Source organism: Saccostrea echinata, unplaced genomic scaffold (assembly GCF_033153115.1).
Source record: "Saccostrea echinata isolate AGI-Se365-2 ecotype Australia unplaced genomic scaffold, CSIRO_AGI_Sech_v1 ptg000029l, whole genome shotgun sequence".
Classification (NCBI taxonomy): domain Eukaryota; kingdom Metazoa; phylum Mollusca; class Bivalvia; order Ostreida; family Ostreidae; genus Saccostrea; species Saccostrea echinata.
In genome coordinates, this window is record NW_026889778.1 from 8,905,071 (window position 1) to 8,931,726 (window position 26,656).

The following is a 26,656-nucleotide window of genomic DNA, read 5'->3' on the forward strand; positions in this document are numbered from 1 at the left end:
TATGACGAACATGGTTTTGCTGTTTTGGAGAAGAATATATTTTCCTATATATGTGTATATGCAAAATTCAATCACTGAATTTAACACCATCTGAACATCAAAGTCCATTATATGAACAAAATTGAATCAACACAATGATGGAATTAATGTTTCCATATCAATATAATTTAAGGTCGCTCAAGTAACTCTCTTTTTTTTATTTATTTATTTTTTTATTTCTTATGTAATTAATTTCTTGTACAATTTTGACTACTTGTTTTAGCCCTCCCAAGCCACTGGGGCCAAGATTTTAATAAATGTAAATCAATCTGGACTGTATACTGTGATTCTTGTATGCACTTTCGAGTGAATAACTTTTGAACTTCTGTTTTTGAGAAAATTTTATAAATTTTATCAAATATGGATCCCTTTTTGTGGCCCTAATCGAATCCCTGCAGGGCCAATTAATTTGAATTTGCACTATCTAGGGATGCTTGCAAGATAATTTGATTTACATTTTAACTGTACTCCTTGAAAACATTTTTTCTACATATTATCATGTAAATCATTGATCCCATATACGACTATGATTTGAACAAATTTGATTCTGCTACACTTCCTGAGGATGCTTGCATTTAATGAAAACAAAGTATTAAAAAAGTTTTTGGTAAATAGTCTCTATAAATCTTAGAGTCATGCAGTAACCTTATTAAAAAGAATAAGGTTAATGAAAACAAAGTCATCAATATCATGGATCCTGTGCATTATAAACAAAACAAACTAGAACTGTCCAAAATGGACAAATATACCCCCGCTGGGTTTTTCATCAGGTGCCAAGTCATTATGCATATTCTATGGATCTAAGAGGTGTTCACATTTGTTTAAATTCTTAGAATGAAAATTTATTTGCCCATTATACTAAGGTGCAACCTAATAAAACATTAATACTAATAATTACATTGTATTTTATTACATTGAAAAAATAAATTGCAACACTTTGTCATCTTTGTGATACATGACTCTCTGCAATTTGTTTGTTAAAAAAAATCATATTATTATTTATACTATATAAAATTAATCTTGACAACTTTACATTTAATTCATTTTATAAAAATAAAAGGCTGGTCATCCAGTAACTGTATTTTAATTTAAAGACTATAATTAATAAATTACAATTAAGAGACTTATAGAACAGAGATCTTGAATTCTTATTCTGAATTGTTTATACTTTTATATCATTGGTTCAACTTTTTTGTCAGTAGCCTGCTTTGGTGTCCAAAATACCAATTCATTTCGGCACCATACATAAAGGTATAATGACTTACAATGTACCATGGCCCTGCTGTTCTTGTAAAAATGATAAATATTTAGATATCTTTTATATACCTATTCTCATGTAAAACTTTAATCTCATATTGTGGAAAAAACATTACTTCTGTGGAAGGCAATTTGAACAAACCTGAATCTGCGCGATCTAATTCCTGGCAGACATCTGAGTGTCTTTAATACAGAGTTCATAAAATACAATACAGAACAGGATCTTTGTGTTACACATTTTATTTGTGTATACATATTCTAAGCAATGCCAGCAAATATTAACATTACAGAGCAAATCAACACAAGATGCTGATTGCAGAACAACAATTTGCCATACACATATGTATTATCATAATTATTGTTCCGGTAAAAAATATATTGCAACTGGCATAACTGTGAAAATAATAGGTACACGTTAAAACTTTGAGATTTTCACCTCCAATTACAAGGTGACTTTACCAAAATTAAGGTGTCACACTTTAACTGTTAGATACACTTCTCAACCAAGTAAACATGATGGAATTATTAGTATTAAACAGAGGGAAGCTAATATTACAACTCAACATAAATTTTTCTAATGAAATTTTCAACAATAAAGTAGACATTTGAAAACTGAAACACAAAATATTAAAGTTTGCAACAACACCATACAACTCTTGAAAAGTACTTAAATTCACTTTCACTATTATCAATTTACAAATACTCCTAAAAACACCATGAGTCTTGGATTAGACTGTGGCTCCACTGATTTTAATTTACATGTATGATAGACTAGGAGAAAATTTGTCCTAGTTTTGCTTCTTCTTTTTTTTTTTTTTTTTTTGACATTTTTCTCCGAAAAGTGACAATACTTGCTTCTTTAATTTTCATCGAAGGGATCAACACATTATGCTTATTCTTAAATTAAAATAATTTTATTTTTTCAATTTATTGATAGTCCCTATACCTTTAAATTAATCAAATAAAAACCAGTAATCTTGAAGTGTATATTACTGAAAGATTTTAATCAGGCAAAAAAAAGTTGTTTTTTTTAAAATACATTTTAACTTTTATTTTAATTCTTTTCTATCAAGATCATTTCTTGAAAATGGAAAGTGATTCAAAGATACAAGCAAGTTGGTGGAGTTAATATTTTACTCTAATCATATGTAAAAATATATGAGTGCATGTAATTACATGTAGCATTATTTAATACATGAACCTTTTTTTTTTAGTAACCACAGCGATACTATTGGAAAATTCTGTACCTTAATGCTTTCTGTATTCATATCAACCTCTGATAAAATCAACTCCAAAGGTTAAGTCTATAGAAATCAGACCAATATTTTAGGAGGAGAACCAGTTTAACAGGATTTCAACTTGTTGTTTTATGATTTAAAACATATATGGTACTTAAAGTGATATACATTTATATAAAAACAACCTGGAAATCATACAAATCAATAAATCTTAATAAAAATTAAAATTCAAAAAAAAAAAAAAAAAAAGAATGAGGATGGATTTCAGGACAAAGACTACATGTACCATTTTGAATTAGGATTGTAGAATTAAACAAAAGCTACAGTCATTACAATCCCTTTATTGTTGGGACAAAGTAGATGAATGTTGAATGCTGTAAACAGCATGTGTAAGGGTAAACAAATCTAAAAAGTCTGGATTGCAGCACAATCAAAATGATTTTGAACACATTGAAAATGGTAAAATTTTTTTACAATAAATCCAATTCTACATAAACAGCACCAACACTACATTTACTAAGACTTAAGTTTTGTTAAGTGTGTTTTATGTAGACCAACCACACACATATGTCAGTTATAAGTCTACATACAAATAATTTATTTTTAGGAAAACACATCTTCATGTGGATTTAAAAAATTATCTGTGTAAGGACTTAATTGCATGAATAAATAACTAATTCACTAAATACACAGTCTACAATGAACACATGCATTACATGCACTACTAGTATTGACATTATACACAATCATAATTAAAAAGAAAATATGTTATAAATGAATAATACAGTGAAACTTGTCTAATCCGAATGTTGTGTATTCTGAAATCTTGCCTAATAAGATGTAAACTTAAAGTCCCTTTCAGTAATTTCAGATGTTTTAAATGTAAATTAATCCGGAATGTTGTCTAATCCTGCGAACTTCTTTAGAACCAGTGGTGACTGGATTAGAAAAGTTTCACTGTATTATATCACTATATAATGCAGATACCTACAGATCTAAAAGAAATTAACTATATGTATTATGTTTTCCATACAAACACTGGTACTTTTTGAAAGCTACACTTTTTCTGGGTTTTTTCTTTTTCTTTGGTTTAGTTTCAATATTATAACATCTGTTGTACATTATAAACAAAGGCACATACTGTGTATCAGTACTTGTAATTCAGTGAAAACTGAACACAAATTTGTTAGAAGAAGTGACTGTTAAACATACAATTTTAAATAGTCATGTGTGTGTGTAAGAGAGAGAGAGAGAAAGAGGAGAGAGAGACCAAACAAGTAACCCTCTACCAAGGTATTGTCAAAATCTTAATTTTCAAGAAAAACATCACAACAATATGATTTCACTTATTTTCAGTACAACACTGGCAGTTGGCCACACAAATTAAGAAACACACATAGATATACATGTACAATCATGGCAAAGCTTGGCTGGATTTTTTTTCACATTATATACAGAAAACAATTTCTCGATCTGGAATTCATTTACCAATAAAGCTTGCACACTTATAAATGACCTAATTATTTTATACAAAATACTAGTCTTAAGTAACTAACCAAGTTTTCTACAGAAAAATCAAACAATATCACAAGGTTTCACATAATAAATCAGCATTCACACATTGTACATCCATCTTCATCAAACCCTCTTCTCTGATCACTGAATATTGCCACTGGCCCAGGAAAGATAACTCTACTAAATTTGAGGTAATAAGTGTCATGTTTAATACTCTGATGAAATTTGAATTCTTTTAGCACTATTCTGTTTCATAAAGCTAAGGGAAAAATGCTTTTTGATAGTTTTTCTGACTGAAAAATGGCCTTCCCTACAAAAACAACGATAACTGGAGTATCAAGGTACAACCGTAATTAATCAAAGGTAGATAACTCTGCCAGAAAAAAGTAAATCTCTGTAAATGTAACACAGGCTGCCTCTGAGAACTTATCTTCAGTATTAGCTTACTTTTTTTCCATGTACATGTATTTTGTGCAAATGTGATCACCAAAAAATAATAGGCAGATATTCTCATTCCATAGGTTTTTCAAGCTTTTTTTTCAGAAAATAATAAAACCATAAATTTAATTATAACAGCAATCAAGTAAACATAACATTTACCTATAATCATCAAAAATACAGACTTAAACAACCTTAATTCTAAGCAGGGGCAAAAATGGATTTGTTCCAAAAACATACAAAAAAACCTTGAGTGAAAAACACAGTTGTAAACAGTACTACATATCATCATTCTCAACCAGGACTGTAAATTGACACATCTCTTCCAAAATCACACAAGTTAAACACACAAACACAATGCCGTCTTGTTTGACAGAGAACATCTTTAACAATCACAGAAGCTATAGCATCTGGTCATATGAGGATTGGTCTAAAGCCACAGGGAAATCAGGGTGGACCTCTTCATGAAATATTACAATCAGAAGAAAAACTGGTAATTGCATTACCACATGCAAAACAAACTGCATGATTTATTAATTCATTATGTTACAACTATTTCTTCATTTTTGGTATCCCACACCAAAAATGAAGAAATGGTATCCCACACAGTACATTTCTTACTTTTCTCACTCAGCAGAAAAATCAGTGATCAATTAATTACATCAAAGTTATATATCTTATATTTATTGCAGTGGTTTGTAATTATCTTTCATATGTTACAGTGCTTAGTTATACACTAAGTTATTCTGTAACTTGTGTCAGGAGTCGAGTGATGCCGGGGCTGTAAGAACATAAGGATTTACGCGGTCAGGCGACGCCCCCTTGGCCTTGTGACTGGGGGATTTCTTGGAGCGCCCCAGAGACTCACTTCTTCTCTCCTGTTTCTGGATCAGCTTCATCCGGTTCTGTGTCTAAAAACAAACAAAACAAACAAACAGTAGAAATGATGATATAATACACAATTACTGGTCACATTCTTTTTATAAAGGCTGTTTGAAACAAATGTGTCTCTAACTCCCATACATATCTCACTTGACTCAACATTTAACTTACTAACTTTGGCTTATCACTTTGACTTGACTACGTTTCCTTCTCTATGTTGGTTTTCTATGTCCTCAGTATCTTTTCTCAGTCTGTTTAACTCACAACCCTGACTGACTTAAATGACATCCCTGACTTGACTTAACATTCTTGACTTGACTGCAGCAGCTGTAACTTTTCCTTCTCCCGGTTGAGATTTTTCTATTTTTGACTTTACTTACCACCTCCTTAAGTTGCTGCTGTAACTTTTTCTTCTTCAGGTTGAGTTGTTCTATCTCTTTAATGTGACTTACCACCTCCTTGAGTTGCTGCTGTAACTTTTCCTTCTTGTGGTTGAGTTGTTCTACCTCTTTGACTTGAATTACAACTCCTTGAGCTGCTGCTGTAACTTTTACTTCTCCAGGTTGAGTTGTTCTATCTCTTTAATGTGACTTACCACCTCCTTGAGTTGCTGCTGTAACTTTTCCTTCTTGTGGTTGAGTTTTTCTATCTCTTTGACTTGACTTACCACTTCCTTGAGATGCTGCTGTAACTTTTCCTTCTTGTGGTTGAGTTTTTCTATCTCTTTGACTTGACTTACCACTTCCTTGAGTTGCTGTTGTAACTTTTCCTTTTCCTGGTTGAGTTTTTCTATCTCTGACTTGACTTACCACTTCCTTGAGTTGCTGCTGTAACTTTCCTTCTCCAAGTTGAGTTTTTCTATCTCTGACTTGACTTACCACTTCCTTGAGTTGCTGCTGTAACTTTTCCTTTTCCCGGTTGAGTTTTTCTATCTCCTCTGTGTTCCTCCTTTGTTTTGTGCTGGTCATCTCCAGCAAAGCAATGTTGGCATCCTTTTCACTCATGGCTGCCTGAATGGCCTCTTGTCTTAAAAAATAAATTCCTACCATTAGATAACTTCTAGTTACTGTAGATCGCTAAATTTTCGCAACACCTTATTTTCGAGAGATTATCATTCACTCTTTATTAGTGAGACAATATTTTCACAAATTGTGGTTACTGCTCTATATGATCTTTAGGAATACTAATATATGTGAGAATAAATTTTTGCAAGCACACTGTCTCATGAATTAAAAGTGATTTACAGTATAAAAAGCTTTGTATTTACGTCATTTTTGTTCACAAACTTGTACCATATTATGGTTCCGGATATATTTGATATAGATGCCTGTTTTGATTCTCTGACCTGAGAAATTGGGGAGAGCAGTAGGATAATACTCATATCCCCTGACTTACTTCATTTCGTAGACCTCCTCTAGGTGTTTGTGCCTCTCAGACTGGAGTTTCTTCAGCTTTTGTTCCTTGTCCTCCAGCTGTTTGGTCAGGAAGTTGACCCTGGCACTGTTCTCTGCAGATTTATTCCTGGCTAGCTCCATGGTCAGCTCAGCCACCTAACGATAACAAAATAGTACAAGCATTAAGTCATCATCAAAACATACACAAAGGCATCTCCTAGTATTATTATCTGACTTAAATTTCAATCTCCCTTGCAGAGTTGTCATTCGTTCCTCTCTCAGACACCTCTGCAATAGGCTTGCATCAAGAGTGCTTGGATTTATAAAATTTATAATTATACAGAACTTGCTTCCAGCCTCTTATACATGTATCTGAGATTACTGTTAAACAGACCTTGTTTTCTGCCTCCTCCAGCTGTTGTTGTTGCTCCACCATCACCATCTCTCGCTCTGCTGTGATGCGTACACTCTCCTTCAATGCCTCTTCTAACTCTTCTATTCTGTCTCCTTTAGCAATCACAGCATCCTATAAACAATATTTATAGTTATTTTAAATGGACATTTGCATATATTTGCATACTCTCTGTTTTCTCTCACTATGAACCTGCACTCATCAGTTGCGTTCATAGGACTATAGACACAACTTTTTCAGCTATGAGTGCAATTCGTTTCTCACACAGTACAGGCTACTCCATTAAAACCGGTCAGAAGTATATATATCAAATGTTGTACAAAAGGAATACATCTTAGTTTTTAATAATATTCTCCGAAAAAAAGAAACTCAAAATGATTAAAATTGTTGATTTATATCTTTAAAAAATAAATTTTGGTCAAATGAATGTATTTACTTGTAAAACGTTTTACAAATTAAAAAGAACTGCTATATCTTTAATTTTTCTGTTACATAATTATTTAGATATTTTCATGCAAGGGTGTTTCACGTCAGAGGATACGAATTTTCTGTATTTAACTATTACCTTTAATTGTGAGGCATCACTCTGAGGTCCCTTTCTCTAAATTATGTGTAATTGTAATCATTGTCATCATTGAGGTCCTCTTCTTCAATTATTACCTTTAACTATGAGGTGTCATCATTGAGGTCCCCTTCTTTAATTATTACCTTTAATTGTGAGGCATCATCATTGAAGTCCCCTTCTTTAAGTATTACCTTTAACTTTGAGGCATCATCATTGAGGTCCCCTTCTGTAATTATTACCTTTAATTGTGAGGCATCATCATTGAGGTCCCTTTCTTTAAGTATTACCTTCAATTGTGAAGCGTCATCATTGAGGTCCCCTTCTTTAATTATTACCTTTAACTATGAGGCATCATCATTGAGGTCCCTTTCTTTAAGTATTACCTTCAATTGTGAAGCATCATCATTGAGGTCCCCTTCTTTAAGTATTACCTTTAATTGTTAGGCGTCATTATTGAGGTCCCCTTCTTTAAGTATTACCTTTAATTGTGAGGCGTCATCGTTGAGGTCCCCTTCCCTTCGCCGTGCCTCCTCCAGTAAGTGAGCATTCTTCTTCTTCTCTATCTGCTGGCTACGTTTTAAGGTTCCCATCTTTTGCTTGTATTCTTTTATTATACTGGGTAATAGAAAATATTATATGACTCTGTATGCAATTTTTTAGGATATAAATACATATGTATATCAGGTATTTTTTTCACTTTCATCATAACACAAGGGATAGTCTTGAAAGTATATAAATGGCATTCAAATTCATTTGATTCATGTGGATATTGAATAAATAATGAGACATCTTATTATGATTCGAAGTCCTCCCCTTATCGTAGCCTATAATGCAGTCTTCAGAAAAGTGCACCATGTCACCAAACTTTGGCAAAGCTTTACTAATATACCTCGACAGTATATGTAGTATGACAGGGTAGGGAGTAATTAAAAAGATTTTGAGAACCATACTGAAATATTATGAAAATGAAATTGAGAGTAAATGAAATAACAGCTCTGAAAACATGATTTACATTTGTACCTGACTAAGTAAGTTAGATTACTTTATTTGTCAAGTACACTAGCCCCTAATAGGCTGATGTTTCAAAAAATGTTTCCTGAACACTGAAAATAGATTGTTTTTCTTTTACATGATATCTATCTTAATGTACAACAGACTTACTCCTGCATTTCAGCAATCTCCTTCTCTTTCTTGGCCTTGTCCTCCTCCATTTCTGTGATGACAGCCTGTGACCTTTTGACCTCTTCCTTTATTGTCTTGACTTCCTCTTCCTGTTTCTCTAGCTGTGACATCAGTTCTGTCACCTTCTTCTCACTCTCTTCACTTACAGCTTTCTCAGCTGCAGCTTTTGCTTTCTAAATAAAATCAATCATAGCAAATTCAGAGAAATATTTTAATATTAGTGTAAACGACTGAAGGATTCTTTTTGAGTTGATGCTAAGGATTGCATGTTCTCTTGGACTTGAAATTTTCCTTGGTAGGTTAGGTCTCCAATAAAATATCACAGTACATCCTGTGCAGTTTTTTCTCTTAACTACCAACTAAAGATGTGAGTATGACATCAAGTCACTGCAAACTTAAGCTGTCATGAAGGGAAGAGTGCCATAAAGTTCATGTCTTCTTACTTTAGGTTTAAGTGTAAGGGTGTATAATTATTACTGAATATTACAACATTACTTTGTATAAATTCTCTGGATTGCATATGATATTGCAAAATCTCAGAAATGCTCCCATGAATAGGACCATGGTAAGAGGTAGAATTTATACATGTGTATACAACATGCTGGTTCAAGTGATTGATAAGGATTTATTGTAAATATTCTCTGAAAATTTATAAGAGGTGAATGTTCTCTAAATGAATCTTGCTTAGGTTGATAGTGTAATAGCTTCTCTTTGATATAAATTATGATAAAGAATGAAAAATATCTCAAATGTGTGGGTTAGTTAAAATTCTCATGAAATATTTAAACACTAATAATACTATGGCTGGTCCCAAGCATTTTTCAGGTACATTAGGATACAATACATTTATTTACGTAAAAAAAAAAAATGTGTTAAGTCCTTGCAATGAAACAATTTATGTGCAACACTTGAAAAAATTATAACTGACTGCCATGTGATCAATCAGGTCATGTGATATTGCAAAAAATGTGATATGTTGTCGAGATATCCTTCTGAGCAAAAAGTCTGCATGTTGAAATCAAAACCAAGCTGGATATGTAATGATATGCTTGAATGCCCCGGGCAGCCTCAACATAGCTGCATTATGTTATTCCATACTTTTTTAAAAGAATAAAAGTTCCCCTGACATGTCACTCATTTAAAGCAATCTGTTCTTATCAGAAATATAAAATTAGAGAAGTACAAAATGTGACGAGTTCACATCAAACAGTTAAATTTTTATACAAGTGCAAGAGTTATTGTGTTACCTCTTCAACCTCTGCCTTTAACTTCTGAATTTCCTCCGTCTTCTCCCGGTTTTCTTGCTCCAGTTGTTTGATGCGCGTCTCTGATTTAAATTTGTCTGACCCTGCCTCTGTGACCTTCTCCCTCAGTTCACACAGCTCAGTCTACAAAATACACGTACATGTGTATACCCAAAGAACTGAACAAGAAAATAAATGTACGTACCCTAGAAACTCGAAAATAAAATAGATGATTGAAGCAGAAATCAGCTGCTATAAAAAAAACATTAAGAATATAACACAAATATTTCAATAATGGAACGATTCTCTTAACTTTTCTTCCTGTCTGTATTTACCCATTTCTTTTTACGCCAGTCTTTGTTTGCCAATATGTCTGTGTCTGTCTTTACCTGTCTGTGTTTTCTTCATGTCTGTTTTAGTTTACATGTCAATCTTCCTGTCTGTTTTCCTGTCTGTCTGTGATTACCTGTCTGTCTGTTTACCTGTCTGTCTGTGATTACCTGTCCGTCTGTGACCTCCAGCTGTAGTTTATCCACCTGGGCCTTCAGTTTATTGTTTACCTGTCTGTCTCTGTTTACCTTTCTGTCTGTGATTACCTGTCTGTCTGTGTTTACCTGTCTGTCTGTTTACCTGTCTGTCTGTGTTTACCTGTCTGTCTGTGTTTACCTGTCTGTGTGTGTTTACCTGCCTGTCTTTGTTTACCTGTCTGTCTGTTTTCCTGTCTGTCTGTGATTACCTGTCTATCTGTTTACCTGTCTGTCTATGATCTCCAGCTGCAGTTTATCCCACTGGGCCTTCAGTATATGGTTTACCTGTCTGTCTGTGATCTCCAGCTGCAGTTTATCCACCTGGGCCTTCAGTACATGGTTTACCTGTCTGTCTGTGATCTCCAGCTGTAGTTTATCCACCTGGGCCTTCAGTTTATTGTTTACCTGTCTGTGATAACCTGTCTGTCTGTGATTACCTGTCTGTCTGTGTTTACCTGTCTGTCTGTTTACCTGTCTGTCTGTGTTTACCTGTCTGTCTGTGTTTACCTGTCTGTCTGTGATCTCCAGCTGTAGTTTATCCACCTGGGCCTTCAGTTCATGGTTTCTCTTCATGTAGAGATCACATTCCTCCTGATGTTCTGATTCGGCCCGGTCTCTCTGTTCCTTCAGTCTGTCACACAGTCAAATAATTAATTAACGCTCCAGTTAACATGATACATGAAAGAAAAAATAGTACAATTCATAATTATTGTGAAACTTAAAAGATACAGATTGCAAACATGAAATAGATCCCTTAATATTCTGAAATTTTTATGCAATGACTTTTAGCTAGAGAGCATTTCTAATGGTAAAACAAAAACACCACTGATGCAACTAGAAAAAGAAACTAAACCCTGATGCTTCTAAAAATTAACCAAATGAGTAACATGTCTGGAAATGGTCAACCTTTTGACAATGGACACCCACCTATCAATCTGCCTCTCTTTCTCTGTGATGGTCTCCTCCAGTGTGGCGATGGCAGTGGTGGTGTTCTCTATGTGGCTTTGTGATGCCTTCAACTGAGATATTGTGGCATCCTTCTCCTTAAGATCTTCTTCTAGAGCTTCAATCTGACAAAAGGAACACCTCATTTACTAATAGACAGAGTTGGGATAAATTGATCTTCTACAACTTAAATTTACATAAAAGAACACCTTATTTACTAAATATTGCATTTATCTATCAGGGCTCGACATTAACTTTTTTTCCTACTTGTCCATTTGGACAAGTGACCAAGACATTTACTTGTCCGAACTTCAATTTCACTTGTCCGAAAAATCTTCAATAAATATCTAATTGTCAACTTGAAAACTAAAATTAAGTCTATTACACATGACATGTGCTTGATTGATTCGTGATGTTATTGATGAATACAACAAACACATAAAACGAAATTTTATCTGGTCTTTCTGGTCTGACAACAACATAAATGTCCACAAGTGAACCAAACTTCGTTAAGTTCGTAAGTTCCATGTCTTTTCAGTAGTATGGCTGCCCAGTAGTATGCAATTAGTGAACTTCGATCCCGATCGCATGTGAACTCAATTAATAGCGATCCCTATTGGGATCGAAGTACGGTTTTTATGTACAGCTTCCGTCTTGAAACTACCGATTAACTTTCAACAGTCGTTTTTTTTAATTATTTAGAGACTACTTTACATTAAAATGCACTTGTCCAATCGGACAAATGCCCAACAATATTCACTTGTCCGTAATTTTTTTTCACTGGTACCGGACAAGCGGACAAGCGTTAATGTCGAGCCCTGTCTATTCACATGAGAAATTTTACGCTTCTTAATTCTACATAATTCCTCTACACTTTTTATGATACTATTCTTTATTGAAACAAGAGGCCCAAGGGCCAGATTGCTCACCTGAGCACTGTGGCTAGGAAAAAAGGAAAAATCAGTTTAGTATTGAAAAGCATAAATGCATAAGTGGTCCCAACCTACCCCTAAAAAGGGAGAGGGGGGGGGGGTCATGATTTGAACAAACTTGAATCTACACTATCTGAGGATGCTTCCATATAAATATGACAAACCGTGGCTTTGCTGTTCTTGAGATTTTTAAAGATTTTTCCTATATATTCCTATGTAAAACTTTGATCATACATTGTTGCCCCACCCTACCCCCGGGGGTCATGATTTGAACAAACTTGAATCTACACCACCTGAGGATGCTTCCACATAAATATGACCAATCATAGCTTTGCTGTTCTTGAGAAGATTTTTGAAGATTTTTCCTATACACTCCTACGTAAAACTTTGATCGTCCATTGTGGCCCCACCCTATCCCCGGGGGTCATAATTTGAACAAACTTGAATCTACACCACCTGAGGATGCTTCCAAATAAATGTGACCAATCATAGCTTTGCTGTTCTTGAGAAGAAGATTTTTGAAGATTTTTCCTATGTACACCTATGTTAAACATTGATTGTCCATTTTGGCCCCACCCTTCCCCTGGGGGTCATGATTTGAACAAACTTGAATCTACACCACCTGAGGATGCTTCCACATAAATATGACCAATCATAGCTTTGCTGTTCTTGAGAAGAAGATTTTTGAAGATTTTTCCTATATATTCCTATGTAAAACTTTGATCGTCCAATGTGGCCCTACCCTACCCCCGGGGGTCACGATTTGTACAAACTTGAATCTACACCACCTGAGGATGCTTCCAAATAAATATGACCAATCATAGCTTTGCTGTTCTTGAGAAGAAGATTTTTGAAGATTTTTCCTATATATTCCTATGTAAAACTTTGATTGTCCATTGTGGCCCCACCCTATCCCCGGGGGTCATGATTTGAACAAACTTGAATCTACACTACCTGACAATAATTCCACATGAGTTTCATCTTTCCTGGCCCACTGGTTCTTGAGAAGAAGATTTTTCAATAATGCCATTAATTTTTTGCTATTTCGTAATTATCTCCCCTTGGAGGAGGGCGTGGCCCTTCATTTGAAGAAACTTGAAACCCCTTCACCCAAGGATACTTTGTGCCAAGTTCGATTGAAATTGGCCCAGTAGTTCTGGAGAAGAAGATGAAAATGTGAAAAGTTTAATACAACAACGACGCAGACGACGCCGACGACAACAGACAACAGACAAATTTTGATCAGAAAAGCTCACTTGAGCCTTCGGCTCAGGTGAGCTAAAAAAGATGAGAAATGTGCAAGTTTGCACATCATGTAAGTCCAGTAAAAATATTTTTTTTTCTTTAAATTTCTTTAAAGACAACACAGTCAGATATACATTGTAATTTTAATTTAGTTTTCATTTATTATTATTCTTCAGTGCACTTTGTGGGAATAAAAACTAATTTGAGAAGTTGAACCATTTTTACCTTCCTCTGCAGGAGAGTGAGTTTCCTGTCCTTGGTTTCTATCTGTTCTCTCAGCTCTGTCACCTCATTCTCAATGCGTCTCTTTTCTGACTGTAGACTCTGGGACTTCTGGTCATTCTTATCAATAGTGGAGTTTTTCTCCTTTAACTTTTCTATGAATTCATCAATCTAAATATTGCAACAGAAAATAAAATTACCTTAACAACATTTTTAGGTATATTAAATTAGAATACACCCCTTGAGTCATTCATGGGTAATAAACGATAGGCACCAAAGTTTCAACAAATCTTTACTACGTTGTGTTTGAAATTTTGCAAAAAACAGTAGATTTGTACAGTTTTTATTTTGTGTAAGTTATTTATACAATTTAAAAGAAAAATTTTAAAAAATGGTAATGTTTTTATGGCACACAATAACCAACATAATTTCTGCATGTTTTATTTTTTGCAAATTAAAAATAATTGCAAACAAGAGGCCCATGGGCCACATCGCTCACCTGAGCACATAGGCTAGGAAAAAAAGCAAAAATCAGTACAGTATTGAAAAGTTTACAAGGAGGGGGGTGTTGAATTTTAAACTACCTGATGATGCTTTCATATCAATATAACAAATGGCTTTGTTGTTCTTGAGCAGCAGATTTTTTTTCCATATATTCATTTGTAAAAATTTGATCCCCCATTGTGGCCCCACCCTACCCCTCGGGGGCCCTCATTTGAACAAATTTCATTCTACACTACCCAAAGATGCCTCCATATCAATTTGACTAATCATGGCTTTTCTGTTCTTGAGAAAAAGACTTTTCCCTATATATTCCTCTTTAAACTTTGATCACCCATTGTGGCCCCAACCTATCCCCGGGGTAATGATTTGAACAAACTTGAATCTTCACTATCTGAGGATGCTTCCATATAAATATGACCAATCATGGCTTCGCTGTTCTTAAGAAGAAGATTTTTAAAGATATTTTCCTATATATTTCTATGTAAAACTTGGATCCCCCATTGTGGCCCTACCCTACCCCCGGGGGTCATGATTTGAACAAACTTGAATCTACACTACCTGAGGATGCTTCCATATAAATATGACCAATCATGGCTTTGCTGTTCTTAAGAAGAAGATTTTTAAAGATATTTTCCTATATATTTCTATGTAAAACTTGGATCCCCCATTGTGGCCCCACCCTACCCCCGGGGGTCATGATTTGAACAAACTTGAATCTACACTACCTGAGGATGCTTCCATATAAATATGACCAATCTTGCCTTCACTGTTCTTAAGAAGAAGATTTTTAAAGATATTTTCCTATATATTTCTATGTAAAACTTGGATCCCCCATTGTGGCCCCACCCTACCCCCGGGGGTCATGATTTGAACAAAATTGAATCTACACTACCTGAGGATGCTTCCATATAAATATGACCAATCATGGCTTCGCTGTTCTTAAGAAGAAGATTTTTAAAGATATTTTCCTATATATTTCTATGTAAAACTTGGATCCCCCATTGTGGCCCCACCCTACCCCCGGGGGTCATGATTTGAACAAAATTGAATCTACACTACCTGAGGATGCTTCCATATAAATATGACCAATCATGGCTTTGCTGTTCTTAAGAAGAAGATTTTTAAAGATATTTTCCTATATATTTCTATGTAAAACTTGGATCCCCCATTGTGGCCCCACCCTACCCCCGGGGGTCATGATTTGAACAAACTTGAATCTACACTACCTGAGGATGCTTCCATATAAATATGACCAATCTTGCCTTCACTGTTCTTAAAAAGAAGATTTTTAAAAATATTTTCCTATATATTTCTATGTAAAACTTGGATCCCCCATTGTGGCCCCACCCTACCCCCGGGGGTCATGATTTGAACAAAATTGAATCTACACTACCTGAGGATGCTTCCATATAAATATGACCAATCATGGCTTTGCTGTTCTTATGAAGAAGATTTTTAAAGATATTTTCCTATATATTTCTATGTAAAACTTGGATCCCCCATTGTGGCCCTACCCTACCCCCGGGGGTCATGATTTGAACAAACTTGAATCTACACTACCTGAGGATGCTTCCATATAAATATGACCAATCTTGCCTTCACTGTTCTTAAAAAGAAGATTTTTAAAAATATTTTCCTATATATTTCTATGTAAAACTTGGATCCCCCATTGTGGCCCCACCCTACCCCCGGGGGTCATGATTTGAACAAAATTGAATCTACACTACCTGAGGATGCTTCCATATAAATATGACCAATCATGGCTTTGCTGTTCTTAAGAAGAAGATTTTTAAAGATATTTTCCTATATATTTCTATGTAAAACTTGGATCCCCCATTGTGGCCCCACCCTACCCCCGGGGGTCATGATTTGAACAAACTTGAATCTTCACTACCTGAGGATGTTTCCACATAAGTTTCATCTTTCCTGGCCAAGTGGTTCTTGAGAAGAAGATTTTTAAATGATGCCATTATTTTTTCACGAATTCCTAATTATCTCCCCTTGAAAGAGGGCGTGGCCCTTCATTTGAACAAACTTGAATCCCCTTTACCCAAGGATGCTTTGTGGCAAGTTTGGTTGAATTTTGGCCCAGTGGTTCTTGAGAAGAAGATGAAAATGTGAAAAGTTTACAACAACAACGACAACGACTACAACGACAACAACGACGACAACGACGACAGACAACGGACAAATTTTGATCAGAAAAGTTCACTTGAGCCTTTGGCTCAGGTGAGCTAAAAACGCGAAAAATAGATCATCGCGAAAAAGAAAAACAGGATATACGGTATATGTATATTAGTAATCTGGACTTCCAGACAAGTCCAAGGAATTCATCAGTCCAGGCAATTCTTTATCTATTTTACTGGCAGGTCTGATAATTTCTAACAACTCTGTACAATTACCTCTGTCTGTTTTATGCCAACCTTTCTAATGTTCACTTATATCAATCCAAATTCTGATTGGAACATAAAATTTCTTTTTATAAGCATGCCTTATGTGCCTATAAACTAGCCATCTTTAGAAAAACAGTGCCATACTAGCCTACACCAAGCTGTCTATGGCATTCATGTAGTGTATACCTGTCTGAAGTGTACACACCTCTGTTTGTCTTTAGCAGACACTTGGTCTTTCAGTACAGTGATGTGTTGTTGGTTTACATACCTCTGTCTGTAGCATGGCTAGCTGTTTATCTTTAGAACAGTGATGTGTTGCTGGTTTACACACCTCTGTCTGTAGCATGGCTAGCTGTTTATCTTTCAGTACAGTGATGTGTTGTTGGTTTACATACCTCTGTCTGTAGCATGGCTAGCTGTTTATCTTTAGAACAGTGGTATGTTACTGGTTTACATACCTCTGTGTGTATCACGGCTAGCTGTTTATCTTTAGAACAGTGATGTGCTATTGGTTTACATACCTCTGTCTGTAGCATGGCTAGCTGTTTATCTTTAGAACAGTGATGTGTTGTTGGTTTACATACCTCTGTCTGTATCACGGCTAGCTGTTTATCTTTAGAACAGTGATGTGCTATTGGTTTACATACCTCTGTCTGTAGCATGGCTAGCTGTTTATCTTTAGAACAGTGATGTGTTACTGGTTTACATACCTCTGTTTGTAGCATGACTAGCTGTTTATCTTTAGAACAGTGATGTGTTGTTGGTTTACATACCTCTGTCTGTAGCATGGCTAGCTGTTTATCTTTAGAACAGTGATGTGTTACTGGTTTACATACCTCTGTTTGTAGCATGACTAGCTGTTTATCTTTAGCTGACACCTGATCTTTCAGTACAGTGATGTGTTATTGGTTTACATACCTCTGTTTGTAGCATGACTAGCTGTTTATCTTTAGAACAGTGATGTGTTGTTGGTTTACGTACCTCTGTCTGTAGCATATGGCTAGCTGTTTATCTTTAGAACAGTGATGTGTTGTTGGTTTACATACCTCTGTCTGTAGCATGGCTAGCTGTTTATCTTTAGTACAGTGATGTGTTGTTGGTTTACATACCTCTGTCTGTAGCATGGCTAGCTGTTTATCTTTAGCTGACACCTGATCTTTCAGTACAGTGATGTGTTATTGGTTTACATACCTCTGTCTGTAGCATGGCTAGCTGTTTATCTTTAGCTGACACCTGGTCTTTCAGTACAGTGATGTGTTATTGGTTTACATACCTCTGTCTGTAGCATGGCTAGCTGTTTATCTTTAGCTGACACCTGATCTTTCAGTACAGTGATGTGTTATTGGTTTACATACCTCTGTCTGTAGCATGGCTAGCTGTTTATCTTTAGCTGACACCTGGTCTTTTAGTACAGTGATGTGTTGCTGGTTTTCTGACTGCTGACTTGTCAGTGTGTCTACCTTCAGTTTCAGTCCCTCGATTTCAGCGTCTTTCCTTGTTAATTCTGTCTTCAGTCTTTCCACCTACACATTCAACAACTACCAGTTATTGTTTAGAGTAGCATTTGATAAACATTAAAAAAAAAACTCGGGCGAGTTTAAATTTCCTATGGTAAGGACATACATAGGCTTCAAGATTTGTTTCCAAAAAAGAAAATGCTTCTGACCAGGTGAGTGCAAAATAATGGAAGTTTATTTGCACATACCCTACCACAAAGCCCAGATTCTTCCCCATCCCCACCCCCAAATGACAGACCTGGGAATTAAATCAGATATCACAATATACTACAGTGGTTGTGATAGTATAATATGTATAACAGATCAATATAACTTTATCACAGTTTACTCATCAATATCGTGTATTAAATCATTCACATTTTTCATACTTAGCTGAGACCAGATATTTTAATAAAATCATAATTAAGAAAACACTAGTATTTTTGGATTTCTGAGAAAATTAATAATCCCTCATGTTTCTATGAGGGTAATTCATTATCTTGTTTTGGATTTTAATTGTGTTGATGCAATGTTTCCTACACAGAATTTCTGGGGGGTTTTAACAGACTATTTATTTTGGACACTAACCTCTGATCTGAGATGTTTCTCTCTACTGGACAAGCTGTCTTTGAGTCCGGTTTCTTTTTTCACACTCCCGTCGGATCCATCCTCCTGGTTTTTCATGATCCTGTCCTCCAAAGCTTGGACATCTTTCTCCAGGGCAGCAATTCTAGAATCCTGTAACAAACAAGTAACATGTCATCATCTCTTGTCATAGTAACAAAGATTGGACATCTTTCTCCAGGGCAGCCATTGTAGAATCCTGTAACAATTCATATTTATCTTATATATTTAAGTATATATCTCCAAGAAATCTCAAATATCAGCTAAATCCTTCAAATGTCCTTTGAAAATCTTCTTCATGATACTTAACTATCTATTCTATGTCCTCTTGATTTATGCACCCTGGCAAACACTGTACAGCATACATTAATAGTAATTATGATGCAAGTGTACGAAGTACATAATTATACCAGAAGTACAAAGTTCTATATAAATTATATAAAATGTCTCACTTTACATATATCACTTTATAGAGCTGACAAAAAATGACAGGCTCTGAATGAAGAAAAGCAGTGACTTAAATTAATGCTATATTCATCTTTTATCACAAGCACTGGGACTTTTAGGTGACTGGTGTACATAAGGTGTATTACTGAATCAGGTAATATTTTCAAATTACCTGTTTGAAAATTATACATTCTTTTACCTAAATCATGTAAATAGGAATTAATTTCTTATTTCTGTGGCATTTTTTACTTGTTTCTGACAGAAAGCTTCCCTCTGTAGTAAATCTTATGACACCCTCTGTACATTTAATAAGGAGAGAATGGGTTGTTTATAACATATAGGTACTGAATGAGGAATGACTAAAGATCATACGCTCTGTATTTCATGTGATTGTATCAATTACCGTGTTACAATTGTAACCGGAAAAGGGATTTTTTAGATAATGTCAATAAACAAACAGTCAAAAAGCAATACCCATAACAATATCACAGATTATCATGATAGATAAGATTAACTGATTGTTAAAATGAAAACAATCAATCTATGGATGCCAAAACTATGACAAACTTAATATTGTTATATACTCAGCCTGCATAGTGAGCAAGCTCTTACCTGTTTATAAGACAAAAACCTTCTATAAATCACAATTGTTTTAATTAATGTCAAATGACAGCTTCTCTCTGGGTTTTTACAATTTTTTGATACAGTGGGTTGTTACACTATATATAAAAATTGTCTTCCTGTTTTGAACAGTGTCATCTTCCTGAGTTCAGCTCACAGTTGCTCCTTATCAGGGGTGTACAGAATCTTGTATTTTATCGTCATTAATTACCAGTAACATGCATTTACTTAACAGTGTTAAGTTTTTATATCATTATATTCATCAGTAATTCCATTTTTAAAATGTTCCTTCATGTTATATATAAACTAAAATATTATGGGTACCATTTTTAACTTTGTACTATATTTAATATGTTTAAATACATACTATTAAAAGAAAAATTGTGATATAATTATCATATTTATTATTACACAAAGAAATGGGGAAATAAAATTTACCAGGAAGAAAGTGAGAATTTATATTCAAATGGTAAATGAAAATTATTAAAATTTAGCATGTATATGAAAATAATTACATCTTTTAGTGTGGTTGTTAAAAACCATGATTAAATGACCATCCTGCCTGCAGTTTTATAATCTTTGGCCTTACAAAGAGTATCTTAAATTTATGATTTACGGTTTTCTAAATTCCATGTATTCTAAGTACAATTTATCAAAGTAAAATAAATATACATAAATCTGATTTTTATTTGTCTGTTTCAACCATCAACAAAGTATCCAATGCTGTCGAAAATGATGACAAATTTCAGATTGAGTAAATTTATTGACATTGTTAATGTTTCATGAGCTGTTGTATTTATCCTCAAATTACAATCACTGATTTAAACCATTTATAAAACTTCCTACAATTATTGAAAAAGGAAATGGTACTTCAGATTTCAATTAGCAGACAACATTCATCTGATTTAAACAAACAGAAAACACTCAATAACTTAAGCTACTTTTAAGAATGGGCTTTAAATTAAACTGAATCAAAATTATAAATCAAATCTACAACGGACAGGACTGTTTGGCATTCTTGACTTGATGCACTTCAGTAATGACAGTTTTAGCTGTAGCTTTGTTTCCAGGGCTGAAGTAGTCAACTTTTTATTGATCTGTCACACTTCTATAAACAAAGGATTCCGATTCTGTGAAGAATTAGTACCGCTTCCTGTTCTGTTACAACTTCCTGTTCCAAACAATGACCTAATTACCAAGCTATCTAGGTCACCCATCACCACCCTCATGAATTGATACAGATAATATACATATTAAATATACACATTCATGCAATAGTCGCAGTCGAAATTTGAAAAAGAAGACTTTGTTTGCTGTATCAAACCATATTTTGTTTCAGAAGCATGTCGTACTTATTTCTTTGTATAATAAGTCCTTATGTTTATATTTTCACATGCACCCAGATTGTGAATGACATTACAGTACAATGGACTTTGAGTAAGTACCATACCCCCACTACAAGCTGAAGTGTACAAGCTTACCTAACCTTTAATACTAAAGGTCATGCCAGGTCAACTATAAAACACCAAATCTACAAATGCACAAAAGATCATACAAAATATGACAATAAAACTATTTTACAATTGTGTAAGCATAATGCCCCATCTTACTGTAAATAAATTATGTAATTATTTTATCTCCACCAAATTTGGCAATTGATGCTTGTACATCATGCTACACTGGATAATACTACAATACATCCCTGGCCAGGTAAATACATGGTAAAGGAGAATTATTGAATGTTTAGTCATAAATAAATGAAGTCATAAAACATAATAAAACAGTCATATTTCTAGTGGGACGGAGAAATCAGTTTAATCACCTGTAAAGAAAGAGAGTCTGGGGGTCTCTAATTACAGGACATGGCAGCTAGGAATGGTGTAGTTTACTTGTTTACTGCACACTTAATTTTTCAAAGGGTGTAAAAAGAGAATTATGCATAAGAAAGCTGGTTTTCTTCCCCCTGTAAAATTCAGCAAAAGAAATTCTGTCCCCATACACATGGTTTTCAAGATCCAAAAAAAAAAACCCATCCAAATACAATATACACCAATATTAAGTTAACCCAGTATACTACTCAGCTAATACAATGTATTGTATTGTGAGCTAGGATACTATTATATGATCAACTCTATATACTCTGTATCCCAGATAAAGACATTGTGTAGCACAATCAGGAATTCTGCCTTACTCTATGTTCAAAATAATATAAAAACTATAAATCTGATGAATTCTTAAGACACAAGTTCTATGAACACAAATGTAAAACTATCTTAGGCATGCCATTGCAAGTGTTTAAAATGTTACTCAAGTACCATTTCCTACATAATAGTTTTCACCAAGTATGCACAAATCATCACTGATGACAATATCTACTGCAGAGCAAACAGTCTTGTCGTTAAAGTAATCAATAGATGACTAATTAGGCATCCGATTACAGACAATTGCTTCGCTGACAGAAACATGTTATCATTGAATAATTCCGATTACACTTTTCATACAATAAAATGGAATACCTTTTTAATACACTTCTCAAACTGTTATACATAAATCATTGCATCGTAAACAATCTGCACAAATTTGAGCAACAAAATTCAAAGTCTCTTTTAAAAATCAAAACAAATTTACTTTTGATTATATTGACCTTGACCTACATAAGCCAAAGAATGATGAGGGATATGTTTATTAAGTGTGCATGCCTTCCATTTTATTTTGGTGGTCACAAAAAATAATCAACAAAGTCAACATTATCTAACAAACTGAAACATTCGGGAAAAGTGCTATGGTTTCATTAATTTTTGTGGGAATCAAATTTTTAGGTTTTGACAAACTAAACCATTTCACTAGTATACAATTATACTATTGATTCCTAAATATATTCAAGGAATTTATTATCAAATAATTTTTCTTTTTATTGTCATATATTGCTGAAATACATGTAAGTCTTGATCAACAGTCCCATCAGGAATTTTTGTTTTCGCATTTGCAGTCTGTAAGTTGATCATTTTGCAATATTAAGGAATCTACAATAACTAGTAAAATCTGTTGCTCCTTGGTCATCTAATTTGTTGATATGGTGTTCACTCAGAAAAAAATTACAAGGAGAGGACACCTTAGTTTGTAGAAAAATTGTGTCCAGTCCCTTTGACATATTGTCAATAAAATATGTTCAAAACAGGAAAACAAATGAGAATTGATGTTTAACAAAAAATTAATAAAACCACAGTGTTTTGTTGGAATTTCCAACTGTTAACAGGAGTGATACCAATCAATACTAATTAGCAGTTAATTACTGATTATACCTTTGCCTCCAGCATGGCTTTCATGGTATGATTGCTGGCTGGCATCTGTTTTAACTGCAGGTCAAGTTGTTTTACTTCATCTGATAGATGATTCTTTTCCTGAAAATTAACAAAAATAAAATCAAAGGCATTATCATACACTAAAAGTGAGAAACAATTATCACTGTTTCATCAATTTATTCTAAATCAATGTCAATTTATCATCCAATTTTGAAACTGAGTTTCTATTTTTCTGGCTGCTAATTTTAAATGCGTAAAAACTTTCCATTTCCATATTTCTAGTTGGGAAAACTCATCAAGTTGAGCATGTTTAGGAGGTAAAAAATTTGTATATTAGATGTTAACAATGTAAGAAATCTGATACATAATCATGACATAACAATACAGTCAAGCCTCCATATAATCTCACATAACAATACAGTCAAGCCTCCATATAATCTCACATAACAATACAGTCAAGCCTCCATATAATCTCACATAACAATACAGTCAAGCCTCCATATAATCTCACATAACAATACAGTCAAGCCTCCATACAATCATAACATAAGTACAGTTAAGCCTCCATAATCTGTACACCAGTAATCTAGATTCTTCATCTCCTAGACAAACTTTGTGAAGAACAGATTTTACATTAACACATGTTAACATCTACCATTTATAAAAACATCAATAATTCTTATGCTTCATTAATCTGATCAATTTACTTTGGTAACACAAGGGTCCAGAATAACAAAGCTTGACTGTACATTATAACATAGTGACCAGTATGCCTTACCTCTTTGAGAGCAGCAGACTCATCTAACTGTTGGCTGAGCTCATTCTGCAGCTGTTTGATCTTGCGCTCATCTTCCAGTCTCTGAGCCTGCAGGCTCTCGATTTCGAGTTGATTCTCCTGTATGTTACTTATTGAGTGACCCTTACTCTGTAACATCTCGAGCAGTTTCTTCATGCTTTCATCTCGAGCTGCGAGTGTCTGTTTCTGGATGTCGATTCGAAGCTCCATCTCGTCGACTGTTCTCCGTAGGATGAGTATTTCTTTTGATTGCTTGTCCTTTTCTCGCTGCAGAATCTCGATCTCCTGTTGAGATATCCTCGTGCTCGCCTGCACATCCTCACCCAGACTAACTTGACTTTCCAAACTTTGGATTACAGACGCCTGTTTCTGCAATCAAAAAAAGAACCATCATATGCCAGTCAAATAAATTGTGTATTACTAACTCCACCAGACAAAGCATAAAATTCCATCAGTCAAATGGAAACTTATACAATGCTCATGCTGCTATGCTGACTGGATTGTTTTGAACATCTATGCAATGTCAATGTTAATATTTCATTTTGCATGAGAGTTCCATGCTAATTAGTTTCTCTGAGAAAGTTGCCTTGATTCACTTAGTTTTAAATGTACTAAAACTTGTTTGATTTCATCTATATTAGGCATGAACATTAATTCATTCTGACTACAATTTTAAAGTCATATATGGCATATTTTTGATAAGTTCAAACTAACTAAAATTAAAAAGATTTTTCTATTTGTTTTATTACTTTATATAAAGATAGGACTTTCCTGTGAATTACACAATTTAAATAAAAAGTGTTTCATAGATATTAGAAATTTAAAACTATAATCATGATAATCGATTTATTTACCGACTCTGCATTTAAATATCAGACACAGTTTGAAGTCAAGTCAACTATAGAAATGTAGGGATATTCGACATGTGAAAATCGGTTAGATTTTTTTTTTTTAATTTGAACGTAAATAACAAATATTATGTTCATCTACAATCAGTCTCGTATTTTTATTTTTTAGCTCGGATACGCCATACATAGCTTTAAGTAATGATATCATGAATATTATAAGCATATTTTACACCTATTTCTTGAAACTTTCCCAATGAGAAATCTGAACTTTGCAATTTTATAATAAACACATAACAAAATAATACTCTCTTCACATGCAAAAAAAACTATACTACTTCTAACCTTGAGCTCTGCCTGAGCCACTTTAAGTTGTTCATTCAATAAACAATACTTGGCACTTTCCTCTTTGCGTAAGGCCCTTTCTTTCTTCAGCTCTGGACTCCAGAAGGTCTTTATGCTGTTCATGCTGGAACTCAGCTTTTCTTTGGTGGAGTCAAGCTCCTGGTGTAGCTTCGCACACTCTTTGCTCAAATCAGCGATCTGTCCTTCCAAATCCAGGATAAAAGTGTCACGAAAATTTCTCATCTCTTGATTGTATAATTGTGTTGTATAGTCTGGACGCTCCATGGAGCGTGATCTACCCGGATAGTTATGATCACGCTCTAATGACCGTGCTCCCATGTGAGGGTATTCCCTGTCTGTCACTCTCTCTCTACTGAAACTAGATGACATGGAGTAGCTATGAAAGTCTCTTGGACTGATGTTAGGATTAGATTCACTCTGGGCTAACATCTGAAGTCTGTCTATCTGCCTCTCTAGTGACCGATCACTCAACTGGGGACTTGATTCCTGCTCATATCTTTCCCTTAGGGACCGTACACTACTCAAAGTGTTTGTTTTCCCTCCACTGTGAGAGGGGCTGCTGAAGGGGCTTCCATGAGCATTTGATAGGTTTGCATTAGAGAGGGCTGGGTTGGAGGGACTGTGATAGGGACTTCCCCCTCCATGGCTAACCCCCTCAAAATAGTACCCATGGCCTGGGGAATGACTCAGTGTCTGTGACCGAGCCATCATTTCCGTTGACCCCATCGTCTGACCATTCTTAGATGAGGATGGTTGACTCCCTCCATCTGCAATAACATATCCCCCCGAATTTTTGCGAGATTTTCCAGAGAAGATATTCTTTGGCAGTGAGGCAGTCATGCTGCTGAAGGGGCCATGGCTAGGACTCTCTTTCCCATTCCGAACCTTTCCTTCCTTAGATTTCTTGCTCTTACTAAACATTTTGATTTACGATGTCTAGTCACCATGAAATTATGCACGAACTCATTATCCTCTCAAGTGCCAAAATTATCATCTCCGCAGGGGCATGGGCGAAAGATCTCAATCAGCGAAGTCCATCACCGCGAAGAGAATGTTTCTCCGGTCAAACCTACCAAAAAAATCACATTCTACTTCAGCATAGATTAGAATAACCTTTCCCCCAAATTCCTACAATCCACTCGGCCTCTTAAACGCCTATGAATTAACTTCAACATTTGCAGACAACTTTTTCTCAGCAGCCCGTCTTTAATTAATATTTATACAC

At 34.7% G+C, this 26,656-nt stretch overlaps 1 protein-coding gene across 2 annotated transcripts; it reads right to left on the bottom strand.

The window, feature by feature from the left end:
* Nucleotides 1–1,520: 1,520 nt before the first annotated feature.
* On the bottom strand, nucleotides 1,521–26,656 carry LOC133195554 (ELKS/Rab6-interacting/CAST family member 1-like). 2 transcript variants are annotated; one of them, XM_061331428.1, is made up of 16 exons: nucleotides 25,411–26,656; nucleotides 24,203–24,589; nucleotides 23,425–23,523; nucleotides 19,019–19,168; nucleotides 18,332–18,457; nucleotides 17,771–17,812; nucleotides 14,041–14,208; nucleotides 11,621–11,763; nucleotides 11,201–11,324; nucleotides 10,170–10,310; nucleotides 8,902–9,095; nucleotides 8,220–8,355; nucleotides 7,158–7,289; nucleotides 6,765–6,919; nucleotides 6,248–6,395; nucleotides 1,521–5,398 (listed from the first exon to the last, which is right to left on the bottom strand). In XM_061331428.1, the coding sequence occupies exons 1-16, from the start codon at nucleotides 26,350–26,352 to the stop codon at nucleotides 5,246–5,248; spliced, it is 3,240 nt and encodes a 1,079-aa protein (XP_061187412.1). In that variant the 5' UTR covers nucleotides 26,353–26,656; the 3' UTR covers nucleotides 1,521–5,245. The 2 variants fall into 2 exon arrangements, with proteins under 2 accessions (XP_061187412.1, XP_061187411.1); XM_061331427.1 differs by lacking the exon at nucleotides 17,771–17,812 and having other exon boundaries at nucleotides 18,290–18,457.